Source organism: Silurus aristotelis (assembly GCF_946808225.1).
Source record: "Silurus aristotelis genome assembly, chromosome: 3".
NCBI lineage: Eukaryota > Metazoa > Chordata > Actinopteri > Siluriformes > Siluridae > Silurus > Silurus aristotelis.
In genome coordinates this window covers 7,028,506-7,041,356 of record NC_139576.1, presented here as the reverse complement: position 1 = coordinate 7,041,356, position 12,851 = coordinate 7,028,506, and the positions used below count along the sequence as shown (strand labels likewise).

The 12,851-nt window shown below is 41.5% G+C and overlaps 1 protein-coding gene and 1 long non-coding RNA gene across 3 annotated transcripts in view; one reads left to right on the top strand and one right to left on the bottom strand.

The window, feature by feature from the left end:
- The window catches only part of znf385b (zinc finger protein 385B), a 264,689-nt gene that overhangs the window by 55,737 nt on the left and 196,101 nt on the right, over positions 1-12,851 (top strand). For both annotated transcript variants that reach the window (XR_014532739.1, XM_083537057.1), the window contains exon 2: positions 5-307. Coding sequence is in view for 1 of the 2 variants with exons in the window: in XM_083537057.1 (XP_083393183.1) it covers positions 7-307 (301 nt within the window). In the remaining variant the exon portion in view is untranslated. The remainder of the gene's footprint in view (positions 1-4; positions 308-12,851) is intronic.
- LOC310723784 overlaps positions 2,598-12,851 on the bottom strand; it is a 222,307-nt gene continuing 212,053 nt past the window's right edge. Inside the window, exons 2-4 of the long non-coding RNA XR_014532765.1 lie at positions 3,647-3,789; positions 3,501-3,583; positions 2,598-2,893 (exon numbers count right to left, since the gene is read on the bottom strand). This is a non-coding gene — a long non-coding RNA (uncharacterized lncRNA). The remainder of the gene's footprint in view (positions 2,894-3,500; positions 3,584-3,646; positions 3,790-12,851) is intronic.

Sequence of the window (12,851 nt, the reverse complement as noted above, 5' to 3'; positions counted from 1 at the left end):
TCAGGCATGAAGACTCCCCTGAGCCCAGCACAGCTGATGGAGAACAGCCCTCCATACTTTCCTGTCACAGAGCTGAAGGACGGAATGGCAGACATTTCCACCCAGGAGAGAAAGAAGCTCCTGTACTCATTGTGCGAGGTGTGTAACATCCAGCTAAACTCGGCCGCTCAGGTTCAGACGCACTACAACGGCAAATCGCACCTGCGCAGGGTCAAGCAGCTCAACAGCTCAGAAAGTGAACCAGCAATGAGCAGCGGCAGCGGCGGTCCGAATCCTCACGCCACAACAATTAAAAGCAGCAGCACAGGTGAGGCTGTCTACCTGTTTTACCTCAACTTACCACACTAATCCAATCCAGAGTGTAGCTAGGTGTGCTAACATAAACTACATCAACAAACCTGTGCTTTTTGAACATCTCATTCCACAATTAGTCCCCATTTGCTAGTATATTAAGCTTTATTCTTCTGCGAAAATGAGCCAATAGATTTTTAAGTGTGAAGATTTGTGCTCATTCAGCTACAAGGGTGTAGGTACTGATGTAGGTGAGCTAAGAAGGCCTGGGTCAGCTCACCTACCTACCTGTGTTAGTTCCAATGCATCCCAAAGGTGTTCAATAGGGTTAAGTTTCTACTTAAAATTAGAGGTCAGTAGCGGGCCATGCAAGATCTTCCACTCCAATCCATGGAAGCCAAATCTTCAAGGAGCTTGATTTGTGGACCTGCTGAAACAAGTTTAGGTCTACTACTCCTAATGAAGGGGACATTTCATGCTACGGTAATCAAAGACATCTTATACAATTGCACACTTCCAAGTTTGTCAAGAAGAACTTCATTTGGCTGGAAAAGTCCGGTTGTCCAAATACTTTTGTCAATATACTGCAGTGTACATCACCGCTAGGTTAAAAGCTGATTGTGACTTGGAATGTGACCCTAAAACTATAGAAACATCCATGATGTTAATGCAACCTGAATTAACACTTGACTCACAATTTCAGATCATTTTTCCCTAGAGCGTTTCTTTTTTTTTTTTTCAGCAAATTCGCTAAGGGGTATTTTGTAGTTATTTAATAAAAAGCTGCAGGACACAACACAGAATAGCTGTGTACTAAAAAAAACAGTTGCTTGTAGAGATTCATCAAGGCTGTATTTTTTTCCAACAGGCTGATTACAAACGTTTTTATTTTGCTCCTGATAATGGTGCAGAAATAAATAACCTACTTACTGTTATGTGCTGCTTGAATTGAAAGAGTTTTTGTAAGTGATTAACCATGAAACCCATCCAGCTTCCATTTCAGTTTTTTTTTCTTTGTTAGTTAGTCCAGCAGTCTAGATTAGACTTGTGTCTCATAGTAAATGAACAGCGTTGGTATTGCTAATTGCTTAGTTATGACTGTCTGAATACAATTTGGTATGAAATGGGCTGCGTTCTGTTACAGTTCCATCCACAATGTTCTAATATAAATCATTCTGTTCCCTTGTTGCTAGCGATGACATTTACCATGGTGCTTTGCTACCACGAGGGAGGAAAAAAACCCCTCTTCCTATTCTCTTTATGAAAGACTTTTCAGAGGAGAGTCCAAGCAATCATAGACAAGTTTATAGCTTCACCCCTGTTTTTAAGGTGTGGTGTATCACTAGGGAGTGTGTGTGTGTGAGTCCAGCGGGTATGTGTGAAGCTAGTGCTGACCAAATGACGACCTGCCAATAGGACTCTAGTGAAGTAAGTGGAGAAGTGGTGGAAAAGTAGCGCAGCGGTTATAGACATTATGCAGTCTCTTCTCGACGTGAAATCACACCCATGCGCGTTTTACTGACTCACTGAGGGACAGCATGTGTGAAACTAAACTGTTGGCTTTCAGTGACGATGCAAGTGGGCCATTTTATTGTGCGATTATACATTTTATGAGGCTTCGATGTGTGAAGAGTCAGTGTGAAAGGTTTTTTTTTTCAATGTGAACTCCCACCTGCTGAGACCATTACAGGGATTTTGCTGTTTAGGCATTTCGATGTCTGAAGCAATGCAGTGTGCTTGGAAGCATGCCAATAAGATGATATATACAGTACAAATGCCATATTCTAGCACTGTGTCCAATTAAAGCCATATGACCCAGATGTACATTAAGAGAGCTCTAAGTTATAATGTCCAATACATAAGCTGTGATGTGACTATCTGAAATTGTATTTACTAAAAGTTACCAGAGAAACACCAATAAATACCAGTATTCCCCTTCAAACACCAGCATTCCTCTGCAAGCACTATAAAACAATAACACATTATTACCCCAGCATTCCTGCTCCCATTAGGGGTCACCACAGAGGATCATCTGTCTCCATACCACCCTGTCCTCTACATCTGCCTCTTTTAAACCAACTACCTGCATGTCTTCCCTCACCACATTCCCTCTTTCCCAAACCTCCTCCTTGGTCTTCCTCTTTTCCTCCTTCCTGGTGGCTCCATCCTCAGCATTCTCCTACTGATGTACCCCATGTCCCTTCTCTGCACATGTCCAAACCATCTCAATCTTGCCTCCCTCACCTAGTCTACAAAACGTCCCACATGCGCTGTCCCTCTAATACTAATTTCTAAACCTGTCCATCGTTGTCACTCCCAACGAAAACCTCAACATCTTCAGCTCTGCTACCTCCAGCTTCACCTCCTGTCTTTTACTCAATGCCACTGTCTCTAAACCAGACAACATCGCAGGTCTCACCACAGTCCTATAAACTTTCCCTTTCACTCTTGCAGATACTCTTCTATCACAAATCACTCCTGCTATCACTCTTCTTCACCCACTCCACCCTGCCTGCACTCTTTTCTTCACTTCTCTAACACACTCTCCATTACTTTGCACTGTTGACCCCAGGTACCTAAACTCATCCATCTATTCCTCCTCCTTAGTGTTTACCCCCACCTATTCAGGCTCTTTTCAACCTGCTCCCTACTCTCACCACAAATCACAATATCATCCGCAAACATCGAAGTCCACGGAGGGCTCAGAGCCGATCCTTGATGCAGTCCAACCTCCACCTTAAACCAGTCTGTCGTTCCTACTGCACATTTCTTCTCACTCTTCCACATACTTCTCTGGCACACTAGACTTCCTCATACAATAACACAACTCCTCTCTCGGCACCCTGTCGTATGCTTTTTTTAGATCCACAAACACACAATACTTCTCGATCAACATTCTCAAAGCAAATAATGCGTCTGTGGTGCTCTTCCACAGCATGGAAACCATACTGTTGCTTACAGTTGGTCACCTCTTCTCTCAGCCTGGTTTCCACTACTCTTTCCCATAACTTCATGGTGTGACTGATCAATTTAATCCCCCTGTAGTTACTGCAGGTCTGCACATCTCCCTTATTATTAAAGATCGATACCAGCACACTCCTTCTCCATTCCTCAGGCATCCTCTCACCTTCCAAAAACTTGTTGAACAATCTCTCCTAAATATCTCCATGCTTCTACCGGTATGTCATCTGGTCCAACCGACTTTCCACTTTTCATCCCCTTAATCGCTGCTCTCACTTCCTCCTTACTAATCCTGTCCACTTCCTGCTTTACCATCTCCACACCATCCAACCTTCTCTTCCTCTCATTTTCTTCATTTATCAGCTGCTTAAAATACTCCCTCGATCTTCCCAACAAACTCTCCTCACCAGTCAACACATTTCCATCTCCATCCTTTATTGCTCTAACTTGCAGCACATCCTTCCCAGCTCGGTCCCTCTGCCTGGCCAATTGGTACAAATCCTTTTCTCCTGCCTTAGTGTCCAACCTCTCATACAGCTCCTCATATGCCTTTTCCTTGACTTTTGCCACATCCCTCTTTACCTGCTGCCGCATCTCCTTGTACTGCTGCTTTCTTTTCTTATCTCTCTGTTGATCCCTATTCTGTTTCTCCAACCTCTTTCTCCTAATGCTTTCCTCACCTTATTACTACAAACTGTTTACATGCTGTTTTTGCACATCTTTTTTTTACTGCTGCTATTGTTTTTTTGCACAAACCATCTTGTTTACATTTTTGTTTAATTATGTTCACTCCTGTACTCAGTTATTTTTTACACACCGCAATGTGAAATATACAGCAGTTTTACTGCCGGCGCTATATATGTTTTGTGTATTTGTCCTACACTGTCTAGTGTTGTCTTTGCACTGTATGTCTTGTACTGTTTGCACCAGGTTGCACATGATGCACTTTATATGGCGAGGGCACTTACTAGTCCTTAGCTCTGTGTTTTCTGTTGTGTAGCTTTGTGTTGTTTATGTACCACCAGGGTTCTGGAGGAATGTTGTTTCATTTCACTGTGTACTGAGTCAGCTATATATTTATAGTTGAAATGACAATAAAGGCTGTTGACTTGACTTGACTTGCACTTCCTCATTCCATCACCACGTCTCTCTGTCTTCCTTTCTATTTCCAAATGTCACACCAAGTACCTTTCTAGCTGTCTCCCTTATCACTCCTGCAGTAGTTGCCCAATCATCCAGCACCTCTTCACCACCACCGAGCCTCTGTCTGACCTCTTTCCTGAATCTCTCACTACAGTCTTCCTCCTTCAGTTTCCACCATCTTATTCTTCTTTCAGTCCTCACTCTCCTCCTCTTCTTCTTTACCTCCAAAACCATCCTTACAGACCACCATCCGATGCTGTCTAGCTACACTGTCCACCACCAACACCTTACAGTCTCCAATCTCCTTCAGGTGGCATCTCCTACATAGAACATAGTCCACCTGTGTGCACCTTCCTCCACTCTTATACGTCACCCTATGATCCTCCTTCTTTTTAATATACATATTCAAAACAACCATTTCCATCCTTTTAGCTAAATCTACCACCATCTGTTTTTCCACATTCCTCTCCTTAAAGCCATACCTACCCATTTCCTCCTCATCACCTCTGTTCCCTTCACCTACATGCCCATTGAAATCTGCCCCAATCAGCAATCTTTCATTCCTAGGTACGCCTTCTACCACTTCATCTAATTCACTCCAGAACTTTTCCTTCTTCTCCATTTCACAACCCTCTTGTGGAGCATAGGCACTGATGACATTTATCATCACCCCTTTAACTTCCAGCTTCACGTTCATCACCCTATCAGAAACTCTCTTCACCTCCACTACACTCTTACTGTACTCTTCCTTCAGAATCACCCCTACACCATTCCTCTTTCCAGCCACACCATGATGGTTTAAACCCACCTCCAATGTTCCTGGCATTACTCCATTTCCACTTGGTTTCCTGAACACACAACATATCTACCTTTCTCCTCTCCATCATATCAACTATCTCTCTCCCTTTACCAGTCATAGTACCAACATTTAATGTACTAACCTGAACCTCCACTATCCTCCACTTCTCCTTTCCCTGCCATCTCTGTAGACGTCTTCCTCCTCTCCTTCTCCTTCTTCGGACAACAGTAGCCCAATTTCCACCGGTACCGTGTTGGCTAACAATACCTGTGGCGGTCGTTGGTAACCCGGGCCTCGGCCAATTCGGTATGAAATTCTGATTTGTGATCCGCATATTTGACATGGCACATGTTTTAAACTGGATGCCCTTCATAACACAACCCTCCCTATTTATCCGGGGTTGGGACCAGCACTAATTGTGCACTGGCTTGTGCAACCCTAATGGCTGGGTTACCAACATTCCCCAGTATTCTCCTTAAAATACCAACATTAACCAATTTTCCCTTTAAACAACAACATTTGCAAATATTCCTCTTTAAACCTAATATTCCCCAATATTCCCCCTTAAATTACTAATATTCCCCAATATTCTCATTGAAACACCTGCATTTCCTAGCAACCTATAGTGTGTTTCCAAGACACTGTCTACCAATATTCCTTTTTCAACCTCCTGAATTTTCCTACACTATGAAACATTATTAAACACCCACATTCCCAATTCCACTATTGACTTTCAACACTCACCATATCACCCTATTTATCACCAGCATTCCACTACAAAGGCCTTTAAATGCCAATATTCCCCAACAAACACCATCAAACACCGAAATGATACATCATCATCCATCAATGCTCATTAGTAGTTACCATTTTCAAACACTTGCATCCACCAAGATTTTCCAATGAACATTATTCAGCACCACAGTCAGCACCACAGTCAGTCTTGTTAGTTTGTTGAAGAATGTGGGGTTGATGCATCAGAATGTTTAACCAAAAAGCATTTTATTTACATGTATTAAGCACATTCACAATAAGCCAGGGATCATTATTTCTTTCAGAACAAGCTGAGGGGATGTGAGTTAAACGTCACTTATTACACATGAGCATTCAGGAAGGTGTGTGTGTTAAGCACTCTCGTTGTGTCTATAGAGCTGTGTGTGTGTTGGTAACCAAACAGTGTTGAAGTAACTTAGCCTTGTATGTGATGTAATGTGTGCATTGTACGAGGATGTAATTACAGCAGAAACACATGTATCAGGTACAGAGGAAGAGAATCATATGATGATGTAATGTAGTATCATATTCACTGCATCTTCACTTACATGTGATTAGTATATCTGTGTTCTCGGTTCCTCATGTCGTCCTGGAGGATCCCAAATTGCTGTTCGCCTGTTAAAGAGGGTTTCAGTGACACTGAAACGAAACTAAAAAGACCAATATTACTAAAAGAATCGTTAAGGTGCTTCATCAAAAAAGGAACCTTCCTTCCTTCCTTCCTTCCTTCCTTCCTTCCTTCCTTCCTTCCTTCCTTCCTTCCTTCCTTCCTTCCTTCCTTCCTTCCTTCCTTCCTCCCTCCCTCCCTCTCTTCCTTCTTTCTTTTCTCAGATATTTGCATTTCAATTGACTATAATTCACTGTATCCGTCATTCCTCCATGTCTAAATAAATAAAAAATGTGTGTTTTGTAGATGTCTTTTGTAGCATCCACAAGATGGCAGTGTTGGTCTGCTGTGTGCTTGTCAGTGAATGCTTTACAGCTGCATTGAACCCCCACATCACACACACACACACACACACACACACACACACACACACACACACACACACACACACACACACACACACACACACACACTTCTGCTTCTTATCTGGTGAACATGTAAATGCAACATTCTCTCTAAATCAGAGGCGAGACCCCCAAACCACCCACCACCACACCATCTCTTTCTTTCTAAGGCTACCACTCTTTGTGTGTGTGTGTGTGTGTGTGTGTATTGCAACTGATTACCTCCTGCCTCTTTCTGCTAAATGGCTTTAAATATTCAAGTTATTTACTTTTCGATGCGTCTCTCTGAGGAAACCCGCCGTGAGCTACCAGACGCTCTCTCTACTCTCACTCATTTTTTAGAACAAGCTGTTGAAAACAGGGAGCTGTGGGGTGAAAGAATCTACGCTAATCGTTACTAAACACTACAGCGACTATTTCTTTAATATCAAATGATTTATAAACTTTATTTAAACATTAAAAGAAATGTACATATTTTCTTACCTTACGTATATAAAGGAGATTCCAAAAGTTAAACCTTCTTATTCTGATTACTCTCATTCTCTCTCTCTCTCTCTCTCTCTCTCTCTCTCTCTCTCTCTCTCTCTCTCTCTCTCTCTCTCTCTCTCTGTCTCTCTCGCTCTTGCTCTCTCTGTCTCTCTCTCTCATTCTCTCAGGTTCTTTGTGAAACACTTGCTGATTAAAGGAGTTTGCTATAGGGTTGAATACACACTCTACATGGACATTGAGAAAGAGAGAGTGGAGGAGAGCAACAGGTTGTTGACCTTCTAATGTTTCAGCAGCAGAAGCTCTTATTGAGCAGCATTCACTTAGTGTTTAACTCCGCAGTCTGGACTAGACAAATGTCTACTCATTCAAACATTTGAAAACACTTAGTACATTATCCATTTCTTTTCACCCAGGTATTATCTTTATCGATCAATCTTTCCATTCATCAATCAGTCACATCAAATGGATAGATAAGGTGGAATATGAGACGTTCGCTCCGTCTCTGAAGACGCAAGATTAAGTATGTCTGCAGACTTGCACCGTATTGCCATCCTATTATCCAGTTTAATCAATGTTGCGTGTAACAGATTTACAGACGAACATGGATTCAAACATGGTGATTAGGAGGTGATGGGTAGGTCTGGCCTTAAGGAGAGGAATGTGGAAGGGCATATGGGGGTAGATTTTGCTTATGGTTTTGGAGGCGAAGAAGAAGAGGGGGAGAGTATGGACTGAAAGAAGAATAAACTTTCTTTTCGGCTTCTCCCGTTAGGGGTCGCCACAGCGGATCCTCCGCACGTTTGATTTGGCACATGTTTTACGCTGGATGCCCTTCCTAACGCAACCCTCCCCAATTTATCCGGGCTTGGGACCAGCACTAAGAGTGGCTGGGGATGGTTCCCTGACCGGGAATCGAACCCGGATCGCAGCGGTGGGAGCGCTGCATCTTAACCACTAGACCACCAGGGGACCTTAGGACTGAAAGAAGAATAAGATGGTGGAAACTGAAGGAGGAAGACTGCAGTGTGAGATTCAGGGAAGAGGGCAGACAGGGGCTCGGTGGTGGTGAAGAGGTGCTGGATGATTGGGAAACTACTGCAGAAGTGATAAGGGAGACAGCTAGAAAGGTACTTGGTGTGACATCTGGAAATAGAAAGGAAGACAAAGAGACATGGTGGTGAAATGATGAAGTGCAGGAGAGCATAAAGAGAAAGAGGTTGGAAAAACAGAATTGGGGTTTGACAGAGTGATGAGAAAAGTAGGCAGGAGTACAAGGAGATGCGGCAGCAGGTGAAGAGGGATGTGGTGAAAGCAAAGGAAAAGGCATATGAGGATGGAGATGGAAATGTGTTGACTGGTAAGAACTGTGTGTGTTGAGAAGATGGAGGGAGTATTTTGAGCAGTACCTGCCTATCTATCTATCTATCTATCTATCTATCTATCTATCTATCTATCTATCTATCTATCTATCTATCTATCTATCTATCTATCTATCTATCTATCTATCTATCTATCTATCTATCTATCTATCTATCTATCTATCTATCTATCTATCTATCTATCTATCTATCTATCTATCCATAAATGTCGCACCAGAAGCAATGATATCTTTCTACCCATCAATCCTTCCATCTGTCTCTACATCCATCTATTCATTTGTCTGTCCATGGCTGCTTTAACAGGAACACAATATCTTGTAGAATTCGATTAATGAAAGTTCTAAAGTGCTCCGTTAAGCTGTCCTGCTCTGTCACTCCTCTGCTTCTCCCACTGGTCTTTTCTGTTGGTTTATCATAGAAGATGAACCATATTTAAATCTCCCGCTAAGTGAAAGTACATTTGCACATAATTGCAGTAGTCTCACATCATTTCCTGTGTCAAAAACAATTTATCTTACGGAGACAATTTTATGTAAAAACCTGCGGATAAAAACGGTTAAAAAACGGCTTAATGAGTACCACTTGTCTCAATAGCATCTATTCATTTATCATTTATCCCAGAAAATGCCTATTTTAGTTTTGACACCTCTATTCAAGATCTCGCTGAACAATTAAACAATCCTGAATGTGTGGCAAAATCCATGGAAACGCTACAAACATGATCATCGGAATTGTTGACTGTGAAAAGCTGTTAGTATTTTCACATGGACGGTTTCTCTTGGCTCATCAGCAGTATTGGAACGCTCTGTTTGGGGAAACATGTTGGGTCGATGAGGCATATCCACTTCGTATATGATTAATCATGCTTGATTTCTAAATGCACATGAGAGTTAAACCTGGCTAAATTCCACAGCTAGGTGATGAACGAGAAAGCTATCTAGCTAAGTGAAAGAACATTTCTAGGGGTAGGAAGTAAATAGTTTATGGGGAATTTCAACATATTTCCACATAAATTAGATTATTTTCACGTACCATGCAAAGAGAATTACCGTAATTTCCGGACTATAAAGAGCACCCATATATAAGCCGCACCCACTGAATTTTACAAATATTTTAATTTTTAACATAAATAAGCCGCACCTGTCTATAAGCTGCAATGTCTAAATTAATGTACTTTACACAGGCTTTAACGAAAGACACGTTACACACGGTGTAACGGGTGAAATATGTTGCGCTTCCTTTCGGAGCATAGCGGTATTTTGGGAATAGCATGCCAGAAGCGAGCTCTCCCTTCACCCAGACTCAACGCATTACAACGGCTTGTATCTAAACAGTAGCCTTCCAAGGAAGTCATTGTTCACTGTCTTCCTCCTTCCTTTCACAACTACTGTATTTCTCTCGGGAGTTTATCTTTTGGCATCATCGTGCATTTAAAAATCACCCGATGGAAGTTTTTTCTCCCGATGCCGTGCAACTCAGAACACAGGTGAGGTGCGTTTTTTTGTCTCCGTTTGGAAATGTCATTGGTCAAATGTTATGGGGTTCAGTTTTTTGGCTTGAAGTTTGTGTAACCGGGAAAAAACCCAGGAAAAATTCATAAATTAGCCGCTTCGTTGTTTAAGCCACGGGGTTCAAAGAGTGGGGAAAAAGTAGCGGCTTATAGTCCGGAAAATACGGTAGTTTTACTGTGCACTGAAGGCAGTGAAAGCCTCTGGACTACAATCTGCTTGCATTTATTAAGAGCTACACACCTGTCCGCTAAATGGGATAGTTTCTGACAGTTAAACATGCTCGTAATGCTAGCACGAAATGCTTTCTTTCTGTTTTAATGGTTTCTTTTTACAAACGGTGACATTTTATGAATTCCTTTAACAGAAATCTACACTATATAGAGAATAATTGTTTCCATATTTCTCTGCGTTGACATTTGCTTTATATACTTTACCCAGGCTTTGTTTCATTTCACTTTTAATGGTATGGCACTTTTTAACGTTGTTACGATTTTTTCAAAGCAACTGTATAGAATGAACTAGATTATAAAAATACATTTTAGGCACAAAAAATAAGTTTATCCCTTATGAGTGCAATGGTGCCAATGAGATCTCAGGTACTCTCTGAGATTGGATGAGGAAGAAAACTTAAGAGGAACCAGACACAAAAGGGAGCACGTTCTCAACTGACGCCAAATGTCCATTCATTATTGTTTAATTTTCAACATTTTACTGATGGACACTTGAATGCAAAATTGTAGCCCTACAGTCCAAATACATCCTTATAGTTGTGGACTTTAATCCTCCACATCTTTAGCTAAAAGTGGTTTCCAGTTGAAGAGAATAAATACACTACTTTCCCAGGTTCGTATAAGTTTTAGAAAGTTTTTTAAGGGGTATGGCTCTTTATGGCATAATGAAGGGTGGAATTCCTTGTACGAGCACTTCTCCTGAAATAGAGCACAATCAGCAACCAGGGCGAGAGCAAGGGCACGCCGATTAACCGTGCTCCATTCTGTTAAGGAAGTCATTGGCAGCACTTCACAGGACTCGCTCAAGAGCAACGTCTCCAAAAGTGTACTTTTGCATGTGAGGAAAGAAGAACCTTGTTCAGCTTCCCAAAGAATTTTTTTGCATGCTTCCAGAAGCTTGGCAATTTTCGGAGAGAAGCATAAAGCTGCATTTTTCTTTTATAAATGTAATAAAACTAAAGACTCTTTGGAGATATAAAGGATGAAACCACTTTATATGTATTGTAGATTAACAAGAAATCGCCCAAAACTGTGTCATGTCCTCTTTAAACATGCTTTTTTTAAATATAAAAAGTTTTATAGATTAAACATATAGAATACAATGTAACTTCCCTCCCTGTTTTTTATTTAAGATGCATTTAACCATTCAGAATGGACAAAAGGACAGCAATAGTGCTCAGATTTTACGTGTTAAGATTTTCTTCTTAAAAATATTGATTAAATTTCATTTACAGTCTCAGAGTAACTTACAGTCTCTGTCCTTTACAGTCCCACTCCAATTTACAGTTTCTCTGGAACTAAGAGATTTGCTGGAATTTAGAGTCCCACTTTAATTAACAGTCTCAGTCTCAATATTGTTTTATTTTTCTGTTGTTCTGGTTTTTGCTTTTAATTGTACAGTGTTTGTACACGGTTGCACGTGTGCTCTTTATGTAGTCCTGTGTGCACTAATGTAGTGTCTTTGTTAGTTTAGTTTTGTCTCATTAATTTGTGTGTTTGAGAGGACGGTTGTTTTATTGTTTCACCCTCTTACACACACACACACACACACACACACACACACACACACAAGAAAGCCACATGACTTGAAAATACAGTTTCACAGTTTATATTAAGTCTGTCTGTAACTCAATCCTTTACCACTGATCTACTGATCCCTCCATCCTTTACTACTACACCACTCATCCCTCCATCCTCTACCAATACACCAATGATCCCTCTATCCTTTACTACTACACCACTCATCCCTCCATCCTCTACCAATACACCAATGATCCCTCCATCCTTTACTACTACACCACTCATCCCTCCATCCTCTACCAATACACCAATGATCCCTCTATCCTTTACTACTACACCACTCATCCCTCCATCCTCTACCAATACACCAATGATCCCTCTATCCTTTACTACTACACCACTCATCCCTCCATCCTCTACCAATACACCAATGATCCCTCCATCCTTTACTACTACACCACTCATCCCTCCATCCTCTACCAATACACCAATGATCCCTCTATCCTTTACTACTACACCACTCATCCCTCCATCCTCTACCAATACACCAATGATCCCTCCATCCTTTACTACTACACCACTCATCCCTCCATCCTCTACCAATACACCAATGATCCCTCCATCCTTTACTACTACACCACTCATCCCTCCATCCTCTTCCACTACACTAATGATTCCTCCATCCTTTACTACTACACCACACATCCCTCCATCCTCTTCCACTACACCAATGATTCCTCTA